We start from the raw sequence: 27,841 nt of genomic DNA on the forward strand, positions 1-27,841 counted from the left end.
CGACGACGATGAGAACGACAAAGATGATGAGCACAGAGGTTTTCCTTTCGATCTTATAATTTCATTTCGAGTCGAGTCGGTAACTGATGAGGTTTAAAGCTTTGAGCATTCGCGCATTTCATTGCTTGGCTTAGAAGACGTTTCAAAAGATTAATTTCCCTTTTTTTTTACTATTTTATTTATAGTTTCAATTTTAATTGCCTTGAAGTTAATTTTTGGTGTTTGGAAAACATATTGTCTGTATAACACTTACTGCAGGCCCCACGAGATTCAAGTTCATTTGAATAAAACAAAACCTATTTTAGATAATTGTGTATTTGTAGATTGGAAGTTAAAGAAAAAGAAGTGAAAACGTCTTGGTTTAACTTAATTAAAACACACTAAAGTGCGATTAAAAAAGAATTAACGAACAAGTTTAAAAGGAGCTATGGGGATAACACGTCTATGTAGAAGTGGATCAATTCTATTCGGTAAGCAGAACTTCATACAATTATTATTTTTGGTAAAAATATGTAAACTCAAGGGTGTTTATGTGTTTTAACATTGATCAAGTCAAATTTAGGTTTACTGAAAAAAGCAAAAGGATAATAAAAAATTGTTGAATAAATTACAATCGACAAAACAATACTTATTTAAAGATTAAGATTTCCTGTTTTCGAATCATCCCTTTAAATGTTTCCATTATTACAAATTTTCTAAATATGTCCCTTTAAAATGCTAAACAACCATAAACCGCTTTTTAAGGCTTAGTTAAAACACAACAAAAACCTTAACAGTAAATTGTACAATGATTTCACAAAGTACAAATCTTTATCTTCTAGATACAGTTCAAATCATTTAAATATATCACTTAGTTCTCGTAAGTTCTCATAACAAAATTCATTTGAATCTATCTAAAGTTTTGAAAAACCTATAATGAATTCCTTTATGTTTTTTAATAATTCGTTTGAGAGTTATTTTTTAGTGCTGTGCTAAAACTTAAAAATACCCGTTCCCAACATTTTATTTTACATTTTTGCAATATATTACAAAAACTCGATGTTATAACCTTAAGACAAAAAATTCGCAATAACATTAAAAATGTTTTTATACCGTTTGGAGTTTTTCAGAATGTTGAAGTTAGGGATTCTATTTAGCTTTGGAAAAAAAACATCATGAATTATATTAAAGAAAACTACTTAATCAATGAACATAGCCCAAAAAAGCCTAATATAAGGTTTTTTTCGAATTATAAAAGGTATCTCAAAAATCTAACAACATAGATAGTTGAGAAATAGGGTCTAGTGACTTACAACTCTCAACCATTCCTGTGTGCGAATACTGTTGTTAGGGATTGAGGGAACCTACAGTTTAAAGCCGAATCCGAACGGAATTAGAAAGCACTTTTAATGACAAGAATAACTCGTGGAGAATTTGTCAATTCCTCGCAAGAGGCAGTATCCGCAACAAAAACTTTAGATGATATAGGCAGGAATCGATCCAAAGACGTCTTTCATGAAAGTCCAACGCACATCATGTCACGGGTACTAACGGATTAGTTTAATTTGTTTGAAAAATACGTTACCTTGTTGACCAGTGTTTTATGTTAAATTGAATTTAATTTTGTGTTAACAAAACATGATTGTTTGAGCCGGTTAGAAGAAAGAGAACTATTAGACATACTTTTTGGAGATTTTTTCGTGGGAAATGAAGCTCTTAATATTCCGAGAAATCCCGCAGAAAAAAGCAGTGCAATTTTGTTCTTGTTCAATTTTTAGAGCGTTGCAATGCTTCTTTCTTTTAATCTGTATTAAATATTAATAATTATAATAATGTCAGAACACATTTCAACAACCAAAACGAAAATGAATGTTCTCCAGCCTAAAAATAAAACAAAATAATTAAAAATGATGAAAAGCCGATTTGTTACATTTCTTCAAATAAAAATTTGTATGGATTTCTGTTTTATTGTATTTGAGGATATTTCTTGCATTATATCATAGGTAATCTTATTCCTTTTTTCAATTAAAATTATTTTACCCAGTTTCTAGCCATATTAACCTTAAGCCTGCAATCAATGTTAGGTTATTATATTATCTAAAGCGGCCCATAGACACCACACTTGTGTTCACAATAGTGTCGGGGTGCAGAAATGAGTTATTCGTTGTCAAACAAGGAGCGAGTTAAATCAAGAGTTTTTGATTTTTCTGCGGTGGTGTCTGAATCGGTGTGTTGTGTATGGGGATGCGCGCTCATATTTAGTTGAGCGCGGTGTGTCGCAAGTTGTTTTTAAAAAAAACCTTCAAACTTCAAAGTCACTCATTCTGAACTCTCCTCTTTGATTTGGTGTATCGTTTGTGACAGAATGGCACACCGGTTGTCCGTGTTAGCACATCGGTGTGCACACAAGTGTGGTTTCTACGGGCTGCTTAAGAGACCGAAGACATACCAGAGATACTTTTAGGCGTAACGTATTTTTTTAGACTCGATTTTCGGGAGTCTATTATTACCATCGTTATAAGAGCTTATGACAAATTCTAAAAATTTACCATTTTGAAATTTTTCTAAAAATTAAATAAAAACCATTTAAGGTTGGAGAGCAAATTTACACGTTGCAGAATCTCTTTTTTTTGCAGATTCTCTTTTTGGTTAATTCAGTTCTCGAGACATTCAAAGCTCTTATATTAAATGATTAGATATGAAACGTTTATTATATTTTTCAATTAACTAATAGTTTAACGAAAATGTCAATTTGCTCAAACTCAAACTCCAAAAAGTAGATTTCTTTGATTTTTTAAGATAATAAAAGTTTTTGTATTTAATAGGAAATCAATTGAAGACGAGTTTAAGGAATTTAAAGGCAATTTAATATCAATTTGCTGATTTCTTATTTTTTTCAAGGTTACGTCTTAAGAATATAAATATTTGCTCTTTCTCTCAGAAAAAATCTAAAGTTTTTCCAAATTTTTAATAGTGTGAAACAAAGATTTTAGCTGTTTTTTAAAGCAAACATACCGTTATATTAGTAAAAAAAATTAAGATGAAATCTTAACTTAAAGAAATTTACTGTGTAAGGGGTCATCACCCCTATGACCTCCCCCCTCTGGATCCGCCATGGAGTGTATCTCATGTCTTCTTTATATCATATACTTTAGTTAATGTTAAAAATTCTTTAAAATGCATATGAATAAATCAAGTCTCGCTTTTATTAAGACAGGAAACATCATGGTTTGATGGTTTTCTATTTCCACTTTGCTATCTTACGACATACCATAAAAATATTCTTTATGAGTTCGAGAATGGTTCCGCCCACATACATAAGAAAACCACTCAACTGTTAAAGGTTGTAAATTATAACACCGACAGTGGGCAATAGTAGATATTTCTCATTCGGAAGCCGACATTTATGCAAATGACTTCATGGCTACAAGTACATCCTTTTTGTGAAATGACAAGAATAAAAAGAACTCACATACAAGTAGTGTGATCAGTCCGCAAAATTGAACGAATTACAATGCACATGACATTCACACATTTTTGTTTGCAATCGCATGGAACCAAAATATCACGCACCATAAAAAATGTAGTTATAGCAAACATTTATTTTTAAACTCAGCTAAAGAAGAGATTGTATATTTTACTGTACATTAACTATATAGAAATAATGATTAATAAAAATAACTAATTTTAATCGAAGAAACACGGAGTTAATTGAAGAAGGGCAAATTGGAAATGTTTGTAATAATAATTCTTAGTCAAAACGGTTACTAGTGCTGGACTTTAATTGATGGGTTTATAACAAGTTTTGGAATATATTGTACTGGTTTTAAAAAACATAAATTAGCACACTGGTAATTTGCCAACCCGTCTGACGATTTGTATAAATTTATAACAAAATATTAATAACAATGTTTTGTGTGACAAAAAATTTGTTTGTCATCTATCTTTGTTCTCCTAATGCTTGAGTCGAAACCATTTCTTATCCGTTTTTTGTTGTCTTTGTAGGTTTTCGTTCTTTTTTTTAAGCTGTCATTTAATTTTTCTAAAATATTAAGTTAAGAGTATGCAACAATATTTTGCATATGATTCCCAAAATTTTAGTTGAAAAAGAAAGTTTTTATTTCTCATATAAAAAACAATACTGATAGGATTTTTAAGTACCAGTATCTTCCGTTAACAACAGAATTTAGCACATAATGAAATCATTTCAATACCTACGCTCATATCGAGAATCGAACATCAATTTTTACTAATTTTGTGTAGTACTTTTTTTAGATTTCATTTTTATGGAAAAACTGAGAACTGGATTTTATACCATTTTTACTGAACTGAAAACAATAATTTGTATTAGATGAAATTACTTTGAAGCTAATATCTTTTATTTTTTCCAAGATAGTCACAAATAATTTGATTTTTTAATTGTTTTTATTTTTCATAAAAAAACAGTCACTTCGATTTTTTTTAAACGTTACTAGAAGTCAAAAAAAGTTATTTTTCGTTGTATACACTTATTTTGGAGGTAAAAGCGTTTTTTGTTCGTTAAATATTTTAGTTGACAAATATTGTTGTTCAGTTTTTTTGATATTAAATAAAAGCGTTTATAGATTTTTTTCCAAACTATACCAATTTGTTATCACATCTCATTATATAATGTGAAATTTAATGAAGTCTCAAACATTATTGGATCGTGAGTTTTTTCTTTTCGACCGAAATTGGTTTTAAAAGTCCGCACACAAACAGACATTTCTCTAAAAAACCTTGAAACTTGGAGAAACATCAAAATTTTCAAATCGACAAATCGGACCGTTTACAAAGGTTTTTTTTCAAAATTATTAAATAAATGAAAGTACATTAAAAATTAGTTACTAACACGAATCCATTAAGTCTTCAAACAACTGATTTCTGTTGTTTTCTTATAGTCTTGTCTTATACTTTATTCCAAAAACAACATCAAAAACAAAATAAATTTGTATTAATGCTTGGTCTTCTTTATTGTGTTTACTACAATATCAGTTAGTTTTTATTGATCTGCTGAGCTAAAAATTAACCTCATCGAATAAGATTATTTTACCTGGCGAAATATTCAATTCAAATGAACGGGGCAAAACTGACGTTTAAGGTCTTGTTCGAATCGAAATAAAAGTTGCTTACTAAATCCATTCTTGCAGCAATATATCATAATTTAAAAATAATTTATAATTTAATTAATAATATCTTGAATGTTTTCGGAAGGAATTCAGCAGTCGGGAATGCCCATTTTACTATGCGGCCTTGATGACTTAGTTTAGTATTATATGAAAGGTGACATTTAGTTATTATTACGAGTGGTAACATTTGTAAAATCGTTCATAGAGCTTTAATTATTTGAACTTGAAGTTAGATGTATTAAAAAGAGCATTGCCTCAAAAGACATTTTCTAGGATTTGAAATCAAGCTCTCTTATCAAAAAATCGTGCATTTGGTATTGATGAATCTCTTCTTCGTTGAGTTAGTAATTATATTTCTTACCATTTAACTCAAGTGCAGTGATCACATATATAACATTGCCAAAAATGCTGCGTTTAGGTTTTCTCCGACTATGCAAGAAGTTGTTTACCCCTTATGATCTGGCTATAATTTACAAAGCTTTTATTCGTCCAAAACTCTAGTATAATTCTCATTTTTGGGCTGTTCACCCGATAACGTACTTGACTCTTTTGGATAGAATTGAAAAGAGAGCTCTACAAACAATAAAAGGTCGTTCTCTTAACGAGATATTTTCTTTTCTTGAACACCGCCGCCCGCAAGGTCGCATAAGTCATAACTACTCGTATCATTGTTTCATTGTTATTTTTATACACGTTGCTTAATTGAAATAGCCAGTTGTACCCGTGGCGTGATGGCTAGTGCGTTGGACTGTCAAGTCAGAGGTCTTGGGTTCACTTTTGCCATCTAAAGTATTTTCACGGGTACTGTCTCTTGCGAGGAATTGACGAATTCTCCAGAGCAATTCTTGTCATGAAAAGTGCTTTATCAAATAAGCCGTTCGGATTCGGCTTAAAATTGTTGGTCCCCTCCATCCTTGACAACATTACTTGCACACAGGAATGGAACTACGTCCTAGTTCTAAACGGACTCTCCACCCAATTTATGTTATTTATTGAAATATCCGTAATTCCCGTACATCTAGAAATTTTCATCAGTTTACCCTTGAGCCCAATTTCAGACGTACTGTAAAGTACAGATATTATTTTTTGGTCGCACTACACGAATTGGAATGTTTTACCAGATGTGCAGATATTTAAAACCAATGTGTATCTGTTTCTCCTTTCTAATTCTATCCTTTTTTCCTAAGCTCTCACTATGTGTCTAATCATCTAATATAATCATTATAAGGGTAATAGGCAAAATGTATGCAATAACCTTTAAGCTCCTTAGCTACTTAGAACTTAATAAATCATAACAAATTTGAAACTCATAGATTTTCAAAGTATTTTTTCTTCTTTAAATTTTTTAAATAAAATGTTTGTTATTTTTTATATTTGTATCTGAAGTTTTTTTTGGATAACGGAAAGATTTCAACTTTAAATAGAAGTGGTACGAAAATAAAAATTATGCTCTGTTTTTGGGCATACCTATATCAGTATTAATGTTAAGAACAAAAAACAAGCCATTAAAATTTATAATAATGACTTTCAATGAGAGATACAATTGATGGGTTAAATAACATAAGTTAAAAGTTCGAACTCTTTTTTTAAAGTGTGTGTGTAATAAAAGGGTAATGAGTACCCTTATATTGATCAGATTAGATGATTAGATACCGTGCGAGCAATTAGGAAAAAAGGATACGATAGGATTGGTTTCGAATACCTGCACGTTGTTTACTCAATTGTAAACTGATGAGCATTCCTAGAAGTACGGAAATTACGGTTTAAAAGTTTGACGGGAGGAATGCAACTGGCTATTTAACTAACACATTTTTTATAAAAATAACGATACAACAATGCTTGGCATGAGACCATTTGCTTTTAAGAAAAGCGAATGTCTCGGTAAGAAAACGATCTTTAATCAATTTAAGAGCTCTGTTTTCTATTATATGATTTTATCCAATATTCGATGTTCTGTTTAATGCATTTGATATTCTATAATTTATTGCCCAAGAAATTATATAAGGTATCGAATTTGTCTATGTTTGAATGTTAACTGATAACCAAATCAAGTTGAAAGAGAAAGAACTTAATTAGAGACCATACATGTGTAAGGAAACGTTATTAAGTTGACATTAATTAATGACTCATTATATAATACATATTACAAAATATCTTCCCACTGTCTAATGTGAACAACTAACTTCGAGTAGGAGTGTTAGTCACTGATCATTATGCTTATGTTCTGCAAGTAATTGATTTCTATATTAATCTTCACAAGTAACATAAAATGTACAACAGAAAATTTATTTTACATTTTATATTGCATATGGTAATATTTATAAAAATCGTAAACGGAAAAGAAGATATATAAGTAACTCCTGTTTAATCTTAACTCTCCTCAGCAAATCCTATAAAACCTAAAACATATCTACTATTGTGACAAGAACCGTACGTAACTTTATTGGCATAACTCTAAAGTTTATCACAGAGCTAAATCTTAAAGCTTATGCTGCATTTCAAGAAATTTTTGTTTGTATGAATTTTGATTAATTACCTCATCGCTGCATCATCTGCATAATGCCGTGTGAAAATACACTATCGTGGTTTTCCACCTAAAACCTCTAGGCCACCGCCTTCACCGACGGCATCGCATCAGCAACAGATACATTATTCTGCACATCTGAAACTAAGGTGTGCATTAAAATTCCTCTCATTGTTGAACACGCCATGAGCTAGAGCCCCACTATATCCACAAACCCGCCGAAAGCACCAGTTGAAATGCTAGCTTAAAAAACAACAACAAAGTCAAACCTCACATTTGGAAGAATGCTAGACAAATATTCAAAGTCGGGTAAAAAAGATATAAAAATGCATTCACTTAGTTTGAGATGTAATCACAAGAAAACACAAATGAAAATTCACAATTGGAGTTGCACAACCAATTCAGCAATTGCACCTCTGAGTGACGTCCTACAGTTGTTGGTAACATCATTGCCACGACGACGACGACGACAACCAACGCCAACGATACGACGAAGCGAAGCGAAGAACGGCATGAGTCTTCTTCCTTTTGAATTCGATTTCATCTTTTTTTTTTTAACTATTGAATGGATTAAGACCCATGACGGCCCTGTGGCAAACAAAATGCCTCAGGGCCTACATTGACAATTATTAAGAAGTAACATTTTTGAAATTTCCCTTCAGTATTCTGTAAATTCAATGTTAAGAAAAAGTTAAAGTCTTTTAAAAAGAAAGGAGCTATAATCGCTTCACCTTATGTAATTCTGCATTTTTCGTTTGTATTTAGGATTTCTTAGGGTTATTTTAATCCCTATTTGAAGTTTTGGAAAACTATAACCACAAATTTTATAACAGTTTCGGAAATAACAACACTAATTTTTGTTTGCCAACAATTTAAAAATAAGGGGCGACTTTTTATTACCGTAGTTAAAGTATGGTTCTAATTTGCTTACATTTTGTTGAGGTTTTAAAAATTAATGCGACGAAACATCGTTAAGTAGTAAAAGAAATATGTTTTCGTTTTTGGATTTAACCCTACTTTTTTGATTTAGTTTTTTTTATTGACTCACTTTACAAGCCTTAAAGGAGTTTTTTTTTTAAATATAGTTTGCCTGGGTTAGGTGATATAAAGAAAAGTTGAGCCAAAAAAGCGTGTAATGATTTTAAGACAACCTTTAAAATGCGATTTGGAAAAAATCTTACTTTCAACATTTTTAAAGTACAGAAATTTATATCTACCTTCTTCTCTATGCGGATGATCCTTCCCTGTAGTGCATTATTGTTAAAATAGGTACTTGGCGTCAGACAAAAGTTCCATGAGGATAAACCTTCACGTTGATCCACAGTCACAGACCGGGTCGTCTTCTCCATACGAAGCTATTACTATTTTTTTTTTTTTTACTATTTTTCCTAGACAAAATGCTAAGGTTTATAGTTTTTTTTATAGTCGATTGTTGCTCCGTGTCTTTCGGTCGGTCGGTTGGTTGGTCTCTGGTATAACTTGAATGGGCTATTTTGGAAATCGTTCAGTAGTGTTTTTCTTTGGTAGCAGTATCATTGGAGTGATGGTGACAATGAAGTGGAGGTGAGGTTCGGTGATGGTGGAGGGTTTAAATACCTTTCTCTTTTTATACCTACGTAGATATAAAAAAAATCTAAGGTCAACCTTTAAACTTCTTGAGTTGGTTTTTTAAACACGACAAAAAATCCGCTTGTGATGATCATAGCAGGGTAATTAAGAGACCCTATGGCTAGTCTATGTTTGGCATATTGAACACAAAACTATAATACATTAAGTGAAGTTGAAAAAAGCTATAATTATGCCATTTTTTACTTCTTACATGGATTGTAATAATTGACAAGGTCACGAAAGTGTGTTGATTAATGACAGCAAAGTTTTGCACAGATGCAGTAACTCATCTTTTTACACGACTGCGTCAACCAAGGTCAATTTGTTGACCTAACATAGTTATGATATTACATAAGTGCCTTATATTACATAATTATATTTAAAGTCATTGTATTTATTAGCTAAGCATTGAAAAAAGTCATAATAGTTTTTTGATCAGTATTGATAAGTAAAAGAATATATATAACTAAAAGCATCTTTGTAGTAATAATATACTTGTAAAGTCACTTGGGTCAAATATTCATAATTAAAATAGACAAAACTACATCACATTATCGCGTGAAGTGTTCCTTGGTGTAGGTTTTCAAAATAGTAAAACAAAATATTAAAGATCAAAATATTGGTAATACTTAATAAAAAAAGATAACTCCTTAGATATGGAAAACGTATTCTTATCAACTGTCCATTTGAAATTACTCATTACACAAAAAATAATGTAGTGATACAAATACTTGTAATTCCGAGGAAAATTAAGCCTAAAATTTGTGATTTCGTGTTAGGTGTTTTGGTTTTTAACCAAGTATCGAACTGAAAACTTGACGAACTTATACCTAGGGGAACATTTTCCGTCAATCACTTCTTCGACACTTCTCGGGATATAAAACTTCGCACTGTTCTGCACAAATATTTGAAATATTTCGAAATCTTTCGTCAATGATAATGACAAATGCTATTTGGTTTGCTTAATGTAAAGTAGTAATTCCTTGACTTTTATTTTAGCAAAATCTTAAGTTAATGTGAGATTTTAAAATATTTTAAAATAAGCTAATTATCTTTCAAGCTTGGTTTATTGCTAAAAACGGTTTTAACAATTGACTTAATCGTTTTCAATTTTCAGATAACATTTTTTAGCTTAAATATTCTAAAAACAAACAACGATATTACCATCGGTATAATATTATACTTCCAAGAATAAACTGAATTTCTTGACTTTACAATTTATTGATTTAATATCTTTTGAAGATTTTAAAATGATTATTTGGATTATTATTAGCAAGTAATAGGAAATGTTTTGGTATTGTTCATTAGTGTCTCAACCAACATGCGTGTCCAGCCAGCTCGGTCCCTAAGATACTTCGGTTTGGATTCGAAGACCTTCCGGGCTGGAGCGTTGATGTCCATTCGCTCTGCATGACCTAGCCATCCAACGCGTTGGACTTTAATGCTGCTAACTAGGTCAGTTTCGCTGTACAGGCCCGTACAGTTCGTGGTTATATCTTCTCATCCATTCTCCATCTATGGATATGGGACCAAAAATCACCCGAATAATTTTTCTCTCGAAGCATCCTAAGACGCTCTCATCTTTCTTTAACAGGGTCCAGGCCTCAGCGCCATAAATAAGAACCGGGAGTGTGTCTTATAGATTTTAGATGCTCAAGAGAGGACTTTACTTTTCAATTGCCTTCTTAGTCCAAAGAAGCAGCGATTTGCAAGAGTTATTCATCGTTTGATTTCAGCGCTGGTGTCGTTGTCTGTGTTTATAGCGGGACCTAGGTAGACGAAGTCCTTAACTACCTCAAAGTTATAGCTGTCCATGGTTACGTTTTGTCCAACACGTCGTTGTTCAGTGTCCTTCTTTGATGAGAGCATATACTTGGTCTTTCCCTCATTGACCACTAAACCCATCTTCTTAGCTTCCGTCGCAATGCTCAAAAACACTCCACTGACATCACGCTTTGATCTTCCAATTATGTCAATATCATCTGCCTATCCGACCTTTGAAAGATTGTGCCTCTAGTGTTGACGGTTGGCTTTTGCAGAAGTCTTTCCAGAACGATATTAAAAAATCACATGACAGTGCATTGCCTTGTCTAAAACGTTTTTTGACATCAAATGCATCGGTGAGATCTTTTCCGACCTTGATAGAGAATGCAGCGTGCATTCTCCATCGTCGTTCTGCCAAAACTAGAGCTCTTCCCTATGGATGCTGTCATACGAGGCTTTTAAATCGATAAAGACATGGTGGTTATCGATTTGGAGCTCCTGGGTTTTTTTTTCCATGATCTGCGGTAGTGTGAATATTTGGTCGATAGTGAACTTTCCTAGTCTGAAGCCACATTGATAAGGACCTATCAGGTTGTTGGCGAACGGCTTCAGACGTTCACATAATGCTTCAGAAAGGAAAGGATTATTGTATTGGGTCCTCAAAAAATTAAGTGAGTGTTTTTCTCCCCATAGCAATTTAAAGAAAGTGAACATTTTGGTTAACCCCAAAATATCTCACGAACCAATAACGCTAGAGAGTTAAATTAAATTTTATATTTCGTTATATGGCTTAATACAAAACTTATTTAATTCTAAAACAAATATATTAACGGTTTTAGTATGCATAAAACGAACAAAAACTAATTTCATTTCTCAAAAAAATGTATGCAACGAAAAATAAAGATTTTGGCATCTACTAAAATGCTGATAAAAATCAAATGAACAAAAAACAAACATTTCTAAATGTTGATAAAAATTAATTTTCGACTTGAATATCTTTTTGAAAATTTAAGATATGGACTTCAAACTAATTTTATCTCATACAAATATTTATTAAGATCAGTAAAGTTCTTATAAAAATCCAACAGTCATTTTTTTCATAAAAATTAAAATGGTATTTGGTAAAAATTGATATTAAATTCTCGATATCCCTTGAATAAATGAAGGTATTGTCTTCAAAGAAATTTTATTCTGTGCTAAAATTTGTTGTTAATGTTCTTAAAAAATATATAATCTGTATTTAATTATACAAATAAACATTTTCAAGAAATGGTGCTAAAATTCTTAAAATTGGTTTTCGACTCAAAAATCAAAATATTTCATCATATTCAAAATATGTATTGTTGGTTATTTTCAGTTAATTTTTGAGAAAAATTCAACTGATAACTTTTTTAACAAAACACGAAAACCTAGAAAAACAACAAATAACTGTTAAGTTTTGACTCAATTGTTAGGAGAACAAAGAAAAAATATTCTGACTCCAAATTATTTATCTCACACGAAAAATTGTTATAAGTGTTTTTTTATGTTTTTAGCAAGACAAATCGAAAGACATGATGGGAAGTTATCACTTTGGGTGGCATCCCAGCCTTTTTTATTTGCGACATATAGGAACTATATGGCAAGTTTTGCATTCGTAAAAAATTTCCAACTCGAGATTTTAATCAAACATGATATTACGATGGTAGAAAAGTCGAAAAAAGTGGGTCCCGCGATTCCGTCCGGTTGCTTTGTCTGTCTATTCACGCCGAAACAGATTGAGTTCAAACTTGGAAGTTAAGGTTTTGAGGAGATTCGCGTTAGGTGTTTTTTCGATTTCTTTAAAGATCAAAACTAACAGTGGCCCCCATAAAATTTTTTTGGTCAAAAAACGAAAATTTGAATTTTCTCAGAAACAAACTGATAGATTTTTTTTAAATGTTCTCTAAAATTTTATTTTTAACTTGGCTTCTTTTAAGAATAAAAACATATTTTTGTATTGCTCAAGAAAGGTACCGCTCATAGAACCATTATTTTGTTTTTCAATTTTCTCAGCAATTTTTCAACCAATTTCAATTTTTTTTGTGAATAACCTCTTATATTGCCTTAACAATATTTGGTTATCCAAAGTACAATTTTTAAAGTTTTTCAAAAAATTTCAAAATTCTATACCTTAAAAAAAGATTTTTTTGATTTTTAAAATGGCATTTAAATTTTTAAAGATGAACTTATTTTTCATGAAAATTTTTAATCTTAAAATATTTTTTTTTTTTTAATTATTTTAAGTGTATTAAATGTAACCTCCTCCCATCTCACCAGATCAAATCCTATGCATGAGCTAAATAGAGCGCATTATTTTGACAAAATCTTAATTATAACTATAACTATTGTAAATACCAACGATGGCCGATCGTGTAACGCCACTGTATCGGATTAAAGAATTTGGTACCTTTGTATATATGATTTGAAAATATTATTCTTTTACTTGCCTTCGCCTAGATAAAAGAATAAATACTTAGTACAATTTAAACAAACGGGCCAGAAAGAGTATATGTATTTTCTATTAGAATCACTTTTTCAACGTACACCTACATATATATTGAATTACTTACAGCCTCTACAACTACTGCTTACGTGTCCCTTCATAACTGTAAATAACACATGAATAGCAATTTATTTTACTTTAATGAAAAAAATAAATTGAACGTAATAACTCCAAGTTTGCGCTGAAAACTTGTAGGAAAGAAGGAATCTTATTTGATTGTAGTAAGCACCTTTTACCACCAATAACATTCCTTCATTATTATTATAAACAATAAACATGTCTTTATCTATCTATCTGCATAAAGCTGAATGCGCCAATGAACTATTCTTTATCCGTTCTAGATACCTGCCTTACTATACAACCAATAGGCGATCGCTTAACAATTTAAACTTACATGTTATGCCTCTTTCTTATCTCCAGATAATTTACTTTCCATCCTAGTTCTTCTAATATGAAATTAAAATAAAGCTATACAAAGGAAAAAGCTTTGAACGAACTAGTTGAATACACAAACAATTGTTTTCGTTAAGTATGCTTACAAGTATTTTTCATTTCCGGGATGAGTTGTGTCTTGGGATGAATCACACGTATATCAAATTGCATTTATGTATATCTTTGAGGACAAACATATCTAACAGGTATATTTATAATCTTATATAAGTACGTTTTTAAACAGACTCTTTACATACAGGAGGAAGTTAGTGCGACCCAGTCGTCATTTTATTTATTTGGGGTTTTAAGTCTGGAAATGACGGAAAAATAATATGGCATAGTATTTTACATTTAAAATTGTAATTACATTTTTTCAGTTTTATTGTTTTACTTTTACATTTATTTACGTCGTCAAATTATTTAAATTTAAAAAAAATAAACTTGTGGATTCTGGAACAATTCTTTTAATGCTTCTTTATCAAAAATATTTAAAATTTACTCCAGAAATCTAAAAGTATCGACAAAAAACAAAATTTAAAGTTTTACTACAAAAATGAAATTACAAAATCAATCAGTTTATAACGTTACGAATTGAATAGAAAGACCGTATGTATGCTATATCTACTGTCTTAATATTTTTAAACTTTAAATCTTGCGCTCAGTTGAAGATTTTGATAAAATCATTTATAAAAATTACTTAAGATGAATCTTATAATTTATTTCGAGTGATTGATGGCGACCAAAAACCTTGTCATGATATGTAGATATGTAGAAATACACAAAGCACTGCCAGCCTCAGGTCTTCAGCTAATTGCTAGCGATTGTTTACTGGCTATATAAACTTAATTCATAATATCTTTGCTCAATATTTTGATTACGTTTTACATATTAACTCTAGACTATAAGCTTGGAAGTTACTTCTTGCATTTGCATACAAAAACACTTAACAAGGTCGTTCTATTGTTCTTAAAAAAGAAATATTAAGATACTGCCTCTGATATAGTTTGATGGTTGTCTGCATTGAATATATATGATGAAATTTTGTGTATTAACTGGAAGAAAAACTATGCACTCAAAACGAAACTACATACAATCATTATGTAGATATTTAAAAGGTCACAATCTCACTTGGCTATATTTATAGTACAATTATAAATTTATATAAAATCAGTACAATATTGGTTGATGTCTGTAAGAAACTTTCAATACATGTTTTTGTTATTGTTTAAATCGATTAAAAAAAAACTGAGGCAAAAATGATTTAAAAAAGAACTTTTGCGAATAGCTAGATTAATTTCGATCTTGTAAAAATATCGGTGTGTAACATGATTCTTGGTACTGAAAAAATGATACTCTCTACACTTTAGAGGATTCAGTGTACTTAACTTCGCTTACAAAATCTTCTCTGCCGTAATATGTGAACGTCTAAAGTCCATCGTCAGCAACCTGAAAGGTCCTTATTAGTATGGTTTTAGAACTGGAAAGTCCACAGGGGATCAAATATTCACATTACAGCAGATCCTGGAAAAAACACAAGAACATCAAATCGACACCCACCATCTTTTTATCCATTTGCAGTCCTCATATGATAGCATCTACAGGGAAGAGCTTGATAGAGCCATGTCTAGTATTCTATTTATCCATGATTATAATGTAGAACTCGCGCTGCTCCATAAACGTTGGAAACAACTTAACAGAACGTTTTGAAGTCAAAAAAGTCTTTATACAAGTTGATGCGCTGTCATGCAATTTCTTTAACATCGTCCTTAAAAGAAAAGTGCAGAGCTGCAACGTCAACACTAAAGAATTACCTTTCAAAAGCCCGTCCAATTACTTGCATATGCTGATGACATTAATATAATCTGAAGAACCCAACGTGATGTCAATGGGTCTTTTGTGAGTATTGAGGCAGAGGCGGTAAAAATGCGTTTAACAGTGAATGGGGCAAAACAAAGTACATGCTGTCATCAAGAAAGGGCCTACAATACCGACACGTCTCGATCAAAATGTCACCATGAGGTAGATAACGGCTTTGTCTTCTTAGGCATCGCTATAAATTCAGACAAGGGTGCCAGCGTTGAGATCAAACGAAGAATTACTCTTGCTTTTGGGCTTAGAAAGCAATTGAGTAGTAAAGCCCTCACTCGAGCGACCACAGTGTCGTTATATAATACCCTCATCATCCCTGTCCTGTAAGTAAGTAACAATGAGTCTCTCATAGGTAGTATATTTTTCTCTTCTCGTCAACATTTTTGAAGGGTGTTAAAATAGATAACTTCGTCATCAAAAGCTGCGTATTTGCATTGCACTTTACACAATACCCTTATATATATACAGCTAAGTACATGCGTTTTATGTTTAATATCTTTTTTCTTTTTAGTTCTGATACTCACAACTTGCAATTCACTTGGACAATTTACCCACAAAAAGCCATGGCCAACGTACAGCCTACAAAACATGCCACAGACAGGATTCACATGCCACGATAAGATTCTCGGTGGCTACTATGCAGACCCAGAGGCCCAATGTCAGATGTTTCATGTTTGTGTTAAAGTTGCTGGAGTTGGGGTAAGAGCTATTGTTACTTTCATAAAATTGTATTGCCATAGATTAAGCTTGGGAGGTTGTGTTGACCATATAACACATTCAAATGTGAGTCTAAACCTCAGCTCATTAAATTTCTGTGGAAAATACGTTTTACGATTTAAATTTGTTAACTTCACATAGGAAGTTATTGAATTGGGTCTGAATTGTCAAATTGAAAATTTTGATATTTCTCGACGTTTCAAGGTCCCTAGAGTCGAAATAAAAGAGTTTTTAGAAAGATGTATGTGAGTGCGTGTGTACGTCGTAAGTTCGCGACGTTTTTTTTCGTTGTAAATTGTTCCAAAACCAGGAGAGATATCGACTTCTAATGAATTTTGTTACACGGATAATAATACAGAACGATGCAGAAAGGGCTCTCAAGAAAATTGCGTGGGTGGTTTTTTTTAGCATAGCAGTTTAAAAAAAGGTCAAAATTTAGGTTAGCACTAAATATCATACGAACCAAAAACGCTACAAACTTGAATTAAATTGTATATAACATATTGTAAAGTGATACCAAACCGGTATATTTTTGGAAAAAATCCAATTAACGGTTTTTTATAAATCGAAAAAAATGAAAAAAAATTGTCACCTCGAACATTTTACGACTAAAAAATGATTTTATCTCCAACAAAAAATTGTTTTTGCAAATTAACGTTTTTGGTATCTGGTAAAATTTTGAAATTTATAAAAAATAAAAACCTAAACAAACATTACTCAAAGTTGGTAAGAAATGAACTTTGACTCAAACATCTTTTCAAAAATTAGAGTTTATGGCTTCCAACTTACTTTGTCTTATAATAAATATTATTTTCAACATTCAGCGAAATTTTTAAAAAAATGGAATTGACATTTTTTTTTACAAAAAATAAAAACCTAAAAAAAATAATAAAAGTTAGGAAAAATTGATTATCGACTTAAATATCTTTTCAAAACTTTGAGATTTTTACTTCAATCTAATTTCATCTTATGAGAAACATTGTCTTGAACATTCGATAATCTTTTTTGAAAAATCGAATTAAAATTTTCTTAACAAAAAATAAAAACCTAGAAGAAAAGCATTTCTAAAAGTTACTAAAAATTGATTTTCGACTCAAATGTCTTTACAAAAATTAAAAATATTATTTTCAATCTTATTTTATTTCATATAAAATATAGTTTATGACATTCAGTAAATTTTTGATAAAAATCCAAAAAAAATAAAATCTACAAAAAACATTGAGCAATAGAAGGTATTGACTTCAAATTAATTTCATTTATCCAATTTGTATTTGTTTATATAAGATATACAAACTTTAAAGAAATACTACTTAAATTGGTTAACGACTAAAGAATCTCGTCAGCAAAAATAGATTTTGAAACAAAACTATTTCATAATATGCAAAATATTGTTATTAATTTTTATTTTTTTTAAGAATAATTCAATTGACAACTTTTTTAATAAAACACGAAAACCTAAAAACCTTTTAAACAAGAGCAAATTGACAGACAGGATGGGAAGTTATAAGTGTGGGTCGCATAACTTTTCTTTTTAGAATACAAAAAAAAAAGATTACAAATAAAATTGAAAAACTTAATTGTCAGAGTCTATCAAACGAGAGATAACCTCTCTATAAAATTAAACAAATTAAAAAATATGTTATTTAGTTGCAAATAAGCTAAGACTAAAACCCAATAAAAACAGTGTAAAAGAAGTTTAAAAGAATAATGGTAAGAAGCGTTGTCGCCTTAATACAACATTAAATGTTATACTATAGTAAGGTAAAAAATCGAGAATAGTCGAGAACGTAAATTCAATGAACCAGTCCAATAGATCTTCGGATATGCATTCCAATCAAGAACGTGAATTGCCTTTGAGCGTCAAGAGAGCGCGACTCTTGTTTGTATCTGAAGTTTGTTTAAATTATGTTAGGTAGGTATATATTTTTGTAGGATTTCGTTAATGCAGATGTGCATATATCTGCGATATGTCTTCATCGATATTATGATGATTTTTATATAAACGTATATTTTATATGTATCTGTTTACATAATACTAGATAGTAGATATATTTTTTTAAATGGCAAACGAGGTCTTCGTGACTGAGCATCTGCAGTTAAGATAGTTACAGATGCTGCAAAGACAATGGCGACCTTTACATGATAGGCTATAGTTCATGTGTGAATTTGGAGATGGCATGATGTAGACTGATGATGGTGAATATACTTTCGATTTAATAACGTAAAAGGTTTTGTCTATTTGATCTTGTTGTAGCGGGTAGCCTGAAGGTGACAATGTATCGGATTTAAATGTTCTCATTTGCATTATTTCAATTTCACACACATATGCTTACGGATTTATATGAAGGATAAAATGTATTTTGTGGCATTACCAGAACGGATGTTTTAAAATATTGTATTTTGAAATAGGGATTCAGTTGATTTTTTTTAAAAGACTAACTTAAAATTACTAACAATATTTTGTATAGGTATGATGAAATAGTTTAATTTTAAGATCTGTTTGAAGGAGATTTTTCGTCGAAAACCAATTTTTAACAATTTTAGTAGAAATTATTAAGTATTTTTATTTCTTATTTTATGTAAGCAAATGTAAATTAGTTTTTTCTTACAATATCTTACGTAAACAACAAAATTAAGCAAAAAATGAAATCATCTTGCTGTCAATGCCTTCATTTATTTACGAGATGTCAAGAATCGAACATTGGATACTATTTCTCGTAGATTTTCATGAAATTAGTCTTAGGCCAATATTTTTAGTTTTTCAAAAGATATTTGAGTCGAAATCAATGTTTACCAAGTTTTAGTAATGTTTATTTTTATTTTTTGTATAAAAACTGTCAATTAGTTTTTTCTCAAAATTTTACCAGGGGGGTCATTCCGTAATTTCCGAAACGGTAATCGTCATCGATTATCATTAACGATATTTTCTTTACGTTACTTTATCACTATAGTCTCGTTTAATCGTTTTCAGTATAAGTTTGTTGAGTATATATTCCAAATACTCTTATACTATGAGTGAAATATCAAAATAAACTCAACGAAAGATAATGCTTGTTGAATAACTTGAAAATGTTATTAAACTTGGGTTTTCTCTATGGGAAATTTTGAAAATTTGCAAAAAATGTATTGTTATTAAACATGCCAACTATTTTGTGGTGTTTATTGTTATTGTCACTTTGTGTGTTTTCATTTGTTGCGAAATGTTTGTTCAATGTCTGATATTTTTGTAAATCAGCTGCAGTTATAAACCCAATTTTGTCCAAGGGAAGGAATAGAAGTCTCAATTTTGTCCACAGGGAACATAACTTGGCTTCAAAAATATGTTGTGTTTCCATAACTACTTTGGATTAGTGCTTTGTGCAAAAGCGATACTAAAATCGTTGCCTGTCGAATAAACCAATGGTATCCTCCGACCCAAAGTTTAAATAGTAACAGCAAATTTTAATATTGAAGGTTTATTTATTATGTATGCAGAACGACAATCGTCTGGCAAATTTATTGTTCATAATATCATTATAAAGTCTTACATATGGGTTAGAATAGATAGAAGGTCCCATTCATCTCATAATTTTCTTCGTAACCGCATTCATTGTATTTTTTCGAGTTTTTATTTTCATTGTGTAACAAAACCAAACTACACCTAAACTTTTTTACTTGAGTTTGCTTAGTTATCAATAGAAATTAATAGCAAACGCTATCGTTTTGAAGATATCACTTTGACGATCGTCGTCTGCCGATTATCGTTTTACGGAAAGACCCCCCAGATGTCAAAACGTAACTTTTTGTTGGTTGAAATAATTTTGGAGATAAAAACATTTTATGTTTGTAAAATATTTGGGGTGACAAATAGTTTTTGTTTCTTAAAAAAGTTATTTGAATTCTATTTCAAAGTTATATCAGTTTGGTATTAAGTTACAATATATAATATAAAATTCAAGTCGCTAGAGTTACTGGTTCCGGATATATGTTGGGTTAACCAGAATGTTCACTTTTTTAAATTGGTGTGGTAAAAAAACTACCCACTCAATTTTATTAGAGTAATTTCTGCATTATTATGTAGAACACAATTTTTAAGTCGATATCGCCACTGGTTCTTAAGCTATGGACGACGAAAAAAGCTTCCCGAACACACACAAGCACAGACATCTCTCTAAAAATAGGAAACTTGAATAGTCGAGAAATGTCAAATTTTCGATTCGACAAATTGGACAGATTAAAATAACTTGCTATGATGGGAAGTTAACAAAACGTACACAACGATATGTTTTCGATACAAGTTTTATTTTATTATTAGCTGACCCGGTGAACTTTGTATCTACATACATACATCAGCTTATTTTACAAATTCTTATTTGTGATGATTGGTTTCATTATGTTTGAAATATTTTTTTATTTACATTTTAAACATTTCAAACAAAATTAAATCGTGATAATATAAATTCAAAAGGCGCAGCCGTTAAATCAATAGAAAAAATACATTTATTTAAAAAAATGTATTTTGTATTGATAGAAAAAATTTATTGGTTTACTTTAAAGCTTGTGAACTATATTTTAAGTTTCGTTCTTTGTAGCATAAATAGATAGAGATAATGGTTCCCTAAACGCAAACTTGCCACATACAGCTAGCCAAGGTAAAAACACGGACATTCTAAGTTAATTTCGCAAATTTTCGACGATTGGTATTGAAATTTGTTCATGGCCAAGTGCACCGGAAATTGTAGTCACTTGAAATAAAACTACTATAGGCCGTTGGAATTATGGGTACATGTGGAATTAAAACATTTCATCCTTTATACTTCCCACCGATTACTGTTGTCGAGGTTTATTAATTTTATGCAACACCGAACCAATTTTTAATTTGTAAACTTAACTTGACCAAGGTAATTCCAGAGACTTGAGAAAGGATGATTAACCACGTCATCTTGATTGATAACAGTATATTTTGACTTAAGTCTCTGTTTTTTTTTGCAAATATAGCTCTTTCACTCAACTTATCATGGTAGTTGAATTAAACGCCAGGAAAACCACGATAAATAAGCTTCTCATTCAACTACGAAAGCTCGCAAAAATCGTTAGGGAATGTAATAAATCCAGTCAAGATGTCAGCTGCAACTTTTCCATCACCAATATCTAATAATTGTTTTAAAAACACATCTGCACTTAGATCTTGTTGTAAAAGTACAAGCATGTTACCTGTAAATCTTAATGGCTTTACATATCGCCACAAATTAGATCAAATTCAAATTTTCTACATTTTTGGTACAAAAGCATAATTTTTGGAAATTCTGTTGTTACAAATTTATTAATATTGTGTTTATTTCCACAAATTGAATAATAAAAATAGTACAAAGTTTTTAAACAATTTACGCAGCAAATGTGTATTTCAGAATGTTTTTTATCAAGCAAAAGTTATTTATGCACATTATTATGCCAATATTAATTATTCGATAATTTTGTTTGGTAAAAATATTCTTTATAAATTGAGCTAAAAAATTGTCTATTATAAAAATGAATTTAGGTTTATAAACTGAAAAATAAAACACTATATTTATTTACGTTGAAATACCTTACGAACTATGATAAGTCGATACTTTCCAACCTTTACTATATATAAGATTTTTAGAAAGAGCTAAAAAAGGGCTGTAAATGTTCCTATTTTAAATCCAGAGAGAGATATTAAAATAATTGTCACCTAAAAGCCTATTCACACCAAACCCAAAACCGGGTTTTCGGCAAAATGTTTTTGAAAACCCAAAAATCTTTCACACCAAACATTTACTCGTTTTCATTTGACATTTAAATTTGTTTAACACCGGCTGTCAAATTTTGTATTGATACAAAAATTTGTGCGTAAAAAGTTTTGTTCTTCTCAAATTTTTTGTGAAAATAAAATGAATTCTAACAAATTTGAATTGATTTTAACATAACACTAGTTCGTCTAGAAAAAGAGTTTCAACTGGGCTCACGACATGAATATACAAGAACTACAAGCTCGCTTGGCTGCAGCTATCCTCTTAGTTCACTTCAACCGGTCCAAACAATTCACTAAGGAGAAGCTAATTGTGTAGAAAATATATCATATCAAAAAAACTCTTCCAATAAAAATGTATTTTATTTAAAACATTTTTTTCTCCATTTACAATAAATTCAATCCAAAATACTGCCCTTATGACTATTGCTTCTGTTGACCAATAATGTGCCTTTAGAATCGCCATATATTGTTGTTGTCCGAACAACTTATAGGCGGGGTTGAGAAGATTCTGAATGATGCCGTGTAGGTCCTTATGGCCGGAGCAGAAAAGGTCAATTCCTAGTTCCAGATTCGTACCAAAATCACACTCATCCAAAGCGATCACTAAAGCTGTTATGATGAGCTGCAATTACTCCATGACTATCTCTTTGGGTTCTACCTTTGAGGACTCGCCTGGTTTGTCTAATGCACTGAGGATCTTCTTGATGTTGCCAGGCTGTTCATCAAGTTGTGATAGCCCACTTATGTGGTTTTATTCACTGGAACAACGATTCTCACATTGTGGAATGCTTTTGGCGCAAATTTTCCTAGACCGCTTCGAATTAGCCTCGCCCAAAAATTTCCTTTCATACTTATTCTCCTCCACAAATGAACTTATCGCCTTCCTCATATCTCCCAAATCCTTGTGATTGAACGGAGTTACAGGAAAGTCTTTCTCTAGGTAGTAAGCGAAAGCGTCGAACATATTTGTTGCGGTTCTCGCTTAACAAAGAGCGTTTAAAACTCTGGAGGATCATAAAAGAACCGCCAGTGCCGCAAATTGTCAACGGGCTTTTATTCTCAACGTTTTTGTGTTGCCACACAGTTCGCCAAAAGTTTCCTTTTTTTCTTTTCCATATTCTTTAAATAAAAAACAAAAATAAATAATTCTTATTTTGTAAGGAAATTGTATAAATAATATGACTTACCACGACCAAATTTATTTCAAAATGAAATATTTGTTTTGATAGCACCTATGAGCTGTTTTGTTTACATTAATTTGAGCGCTGAATGTTTCGAAAGGTTTGTTTGTTTAGTTCAACTTTAAATTGCTACTAGTTTTCGAGAGGTTTTATATAAAACTTGTTGTTTATGAAAACTTGTTGTTTACCAAAAATGTATGGGATAACTTGAGTTTTCGATATAGGTTTTCGGTCAAAACCAATAATTTCACGAAAACCGGGTTTTGCACTTGGTGTGAAAAGCGTATATCGCTCATTACTATATTTCGTCGGTGTTATTTCAAGCCAGCTTATTTGACGTAATGAAATATATCATGAAAACTCTTATGCAAATTCGTACTGGGATCTTTTTTGTAAAACATATGAGTTTTTTTTATTTTTAAATATGCATATATTTTTAAACGGTTAGCTTAAAAAAAAACACAACATAACCGTAAGGATAGATAAATATAAAACTAATTTTCAAACTAGTCTCGGTTTATAACGATCATTTCTTCTCTTATTTTTTGTACTTTTGTGGTTGAGTTCAAAAATAAAAATTCTTGATATTTTTCACGCAGTCTGCAAAAAAAACATTCTTCATATTTTTCACAAAGTCTTATGTAGGAAATCGATTTCGGGATTTTGGATTGCATATGAATTCCGATCCCCCAAGTTTTTCGTATTTAATTTGACAAACAAACTTTAACATGATTGTATTTTTTATTTAATGTAGGTTCAAGATTTCCGATTTCTTTGTCCCAATGGAACAGCTTTTGATCAAGAAGTACAAATCTGCGCAAACTGGGGAGATGTTGATTGTGAAGAAGCCGTTCTTTATTATGGAAGTGATAACTTTGATCTATATCGCCTAGGATCTGGTTTCGAAAGTAAACGAGCACCACTAGCCGAAGAAGAAGAGTCAACATTCCATTTGCAACGTGCTGAGACAGGTGAATTAATCGTTACCTATACTAATTTGTTTTGAAAAATAAAAAAATTACATTTTTTTAAAGGTGATATTCGTCGATCGAAAGAAACTCAAGTCGACCAGAAACTTCGCCCAGAATCTTTAGCATATACGAAAAAATATGACAGCACAACAAAAAATTCGTTTTACGAACGAAATTCCGATACTCAAAAGAGCAACTATGATCAAAATACAAATTTTAATAAAATCACATCAAAGTCAGATTTTTCAAGAAAATCTACTTCAAGCTACTACACAACACCGAGAGGCAATGATATAAACAGTAATTCAGAATCAAAACGTAAGTTAGATGCATTTTGCTTTGCGAAAATTTCATTACTTTTCTTGCATTGCAGAGGATCTTGATGACCTTTTCAAGGGATCGCATAGCTCAAATTTCTTCAGCAATCGTAATGGGGGACGAGAAGATGATTTTTACGATAAGCCAGTCACATCTGGCACAAGAACGACATCAAAGCAATATATCAACGAGAATAGTTCTCAGAATGTCATCAACGATATAAATAGATTTAACGATGATATAACCAAACGACCCCACAGAAGCCGTCGTCCTAGTCAGACCACCCAAAATGCATTGACTTCAACTTCAACTCCAAGTCCAACTATTACAAAAGCTTTCCCCACATCCAAGCATCTTACTTTACAGTCTTCTTTCAATACGGGTTTCGCTCAAGAAAACATAAACAATAATCCTCAATCGTCAACTACCACAACTCACCGTCCAAAAAGTAAACCTGCGAAATTTCCCTTTGATGATTTCCAACAGAATATTCAACCAACTACGTACAACCCAAGCGGTGCTTTTCGGTACAAATCAACCACCAGCAAGTATGAAGAAATCGACGAAACAGCACTTCGGGGTGAAAAACCGGGTCAAAGTACATTTTTAAACTCCCAATACGAAAATCCCAACGATGTTTTCAATAAAGTTTCCAATGGAAAGTCATCGACCTCTGAGAATATCTTCGAAAAGCCACAGTCTAAAAATACAACTTTTGCAAACAGGAATGAATTTACCGACTACACCAAAAACAAAACACCAACTGGTTTCCAAGTCTCACCAAAACCAAATGTGTCACAAAACAACTCTCCAAAAGGATCGGTTAATTTTCAGGGTCAGCTCCTAGATCCGAATAGTTTGAATTCCGAACTAAGGAATTTTAACCACACTCAGCAGCAGAACCAACGTCGAATTTCAAACAACCAATATAACGAACATCAACAAACTGAACCCCAGTACTTCCGTTCAAGAACCCTGGAGACTCCATCGCCCTTTGCAGTGCCTCGGAACCAAAAAGAGACCAATACGCAATTTAATGAAAATTTCAATGGATCTCATCAAAAAAATTTAAATTGGTCCAAATTAGAATCGAGTACACCTAGTGGAAACAATGTTGACCCTCTGCAAAAGCCCAAACAGCAGCACATTCCCGAAGTTTATAATGGACGAAAACATGGATATCTTCCTCTGAATGGAAGTCAAACTAAACCAGAAAAAAAACACAATGGGGATACACTGAAATACTCAGAATTCGATGGACTAAGCCCTCCCCAAAGAGACACTGCCAGAAACCGACCTGAAAAAGGTAGCATCATTGAATCGCAGATTGGGCAACAAAATGGCAGAAACAAAGAATTTTCTCCTCGATCACAATCAAAGAAACACCAATCCAATTTCAATGGAAATAACAATGAACAAATAGAATCATTCCCTCAATCTCAAGGAGCAGCTGCATACAACTCCGAATCTAATCATTTTAATTCACCACAACAGGAAGTAAGACGCATCAAACCTAGAACTCGAAATGGATTAATTTCTAATTCAAATCCTCCAAAAGATGTATTTCAACAAATCAATTCAACCTCAACTACCGTATCATCAAGTCCCAAACCATCAAGAGGACGTGGGAGAGTTAATTATAAGTCAACAACTCAACAGCAATCACAATACCAGGATAATAACATTCAATCTACAACGAGTGGCCTTAAAAAATTCTCCACTCTGGTAACAAAGGATCAGTACAGTCCAACAACTTTTAAGCCAACAACCTATAAGAAAGCTTCCGAACAGAAAGCCACCAAGTACGTCGAGCCCAAGCAAAGAGGGACTCCATACACAACAACAACTACGCCCTCTCCCAGCATAGCATCACATTCCTTAAACAGTCCACCTGATGAGGACGATGGCCAATATCATCCGGAGCTGTATGAGGTCGATGACTCCCAGAACTATGATATACCATACAAAAAGCAATCGTCGTTGGTTTCATCTTCGACCAGTTTACCAACACAAAAACCTCAACTTAAACAAAATTCACAACCCACTCATTCCCCACAGTCGCATTTAAAATCGCAGCAACAGACAGCTTTCCAGAAACAGTCATTCCAATCTCAAGGCACTAACTATCAGTCTAACCAACAAGATCAACACTCTCAAGCCATTCCCACAGATCTCAGCGATGAAGAAGAACTCTTTAAGACCGCTCAATCCCTTAATCTAGGTGCTGCCAGTATAAATAAGTTGCGTTTTGACACCCTCAAGACTTCTGGCAAAGCAACACAACAACAAAATTCGAATTTCGCGATAGAAAGGTCAACACATTCCACAAAAATATCATCAGAAACCTCAACAACAACAACAACAACATGGAGACCAACAACAAATTATATTGCTCCAACCACACAATCACAGTCACCTTGGACGTCATCGGCTTCGAAAAAACCGAAGAAGTCATCGAGTTCGAAAAGACCACCACATGCAGACGCCGATACAAGCTATGATTATGCTTACTACGATTCCTTGAGCGAAACACCTCAGGAATACTCAGAATACGATGTCATATCAGAATTTAGAAAAACAACGAAAAAACAATAGTTTCCGCCGTGTCGGAGAGAAATTGGGAATTAGTTTCTTGTGTATTTTAGGTTAGAAAATTATTCTTTTTTCTTTATTTGGTCAGTTTATAGTTTAGATTTCTCATTAACTTCTAACCTCAGCTTAAAATGTCACGAAATTTTAAAACTTGTGTTCTTCATTAATTTCCTTCTTCATAAATATTTGATTGCTTGTCCGAGTTAGCCACAAAATCAAGAAGATACGGGTAGTACCAGAAGTAACAAAGAAAACACAAACAATTTGGGGAAAAATATCGATATTTCTTCACAAAGTCTCCTTTTAGATCGATTCACTTTTCCCAACGATGTTCAATAGCTTCGATACCCTGTTTGTAGTGAGCCATCAACGGCAGGCTCCACCTCTTCATTGTTCAGATGAAAATTTCTTCATCCCTTGGGAGCAGATTCTCCCTTTTCAGTTAACTGTTTTGACTATTCCT

The 27,841-nt window shown here is 31.8% G+C and overlaps 1 protein-coding gene across 1 annotated transcript; it reads left to right on the forward strand.

Moving 5' to 3' along the window:
* Window positions 1-27,618, forward strand: LOC129940966 (GATA zinc finger domain-containing protein 14). The gene is made up of 5 exons (XM_056049497.1): window positions 1-470; window positions 16,359-16,546; window positions 24,252-24,468; window positions 24,532-24,786; window positions 24,842-27,618. The coding sequence occupies exons 1-5, from the start codon at window positions 428-430 to the stop codon at window positions 27,379-27,381; spliced, it is 3,243 nt and encodes a 1,080-aa protein (XP_055905472.1). The 5' UTR covers window positions 1-427; the 3' UTR covers window positions 27,382-27,618.
* Window positions 27,619-27,841: the final 223 nt, after the last annotated feature.

Source organism: Eupeodes corollae, chromosome 1 (genome assembly GCF_945859685.1).
Source record: "Eupeodes corollae chromosome 1, idEupCoro1.1, whole genome shotgun sequence".
Classification (NCBI taxonomy): domain Eukaryota; kingdom Metazoa; phylum Arthropoda; class Insecta; order Diptera; family Syrphidae; genus Eupeodes; species Eupeodes corollae.

Bases quoted from the DNA above. Each gene is read 5' to 3' on its own strand.
- LOC129940966 (XM_056049497.1), top strand. From the start codon at position 428: ATGGGGATAACACGTCTATGTAGAAGTGGATCAATTCTATTCG. The intron at 24,469-24,531 runs GTGAATTAATCG...ATTTTTTTAAAG, and splicing joins TTTGCAACGTGCTGAGACAG to GTGATATTCGTCGATCGAAA. The intron at 24,787-24,841 runs GTAAGTTAGATG...CTTGCATTGCAG, and splicing joins CAGTAATTCAGAATCAAAAC to AGGATCTTGATGACCTTTTC.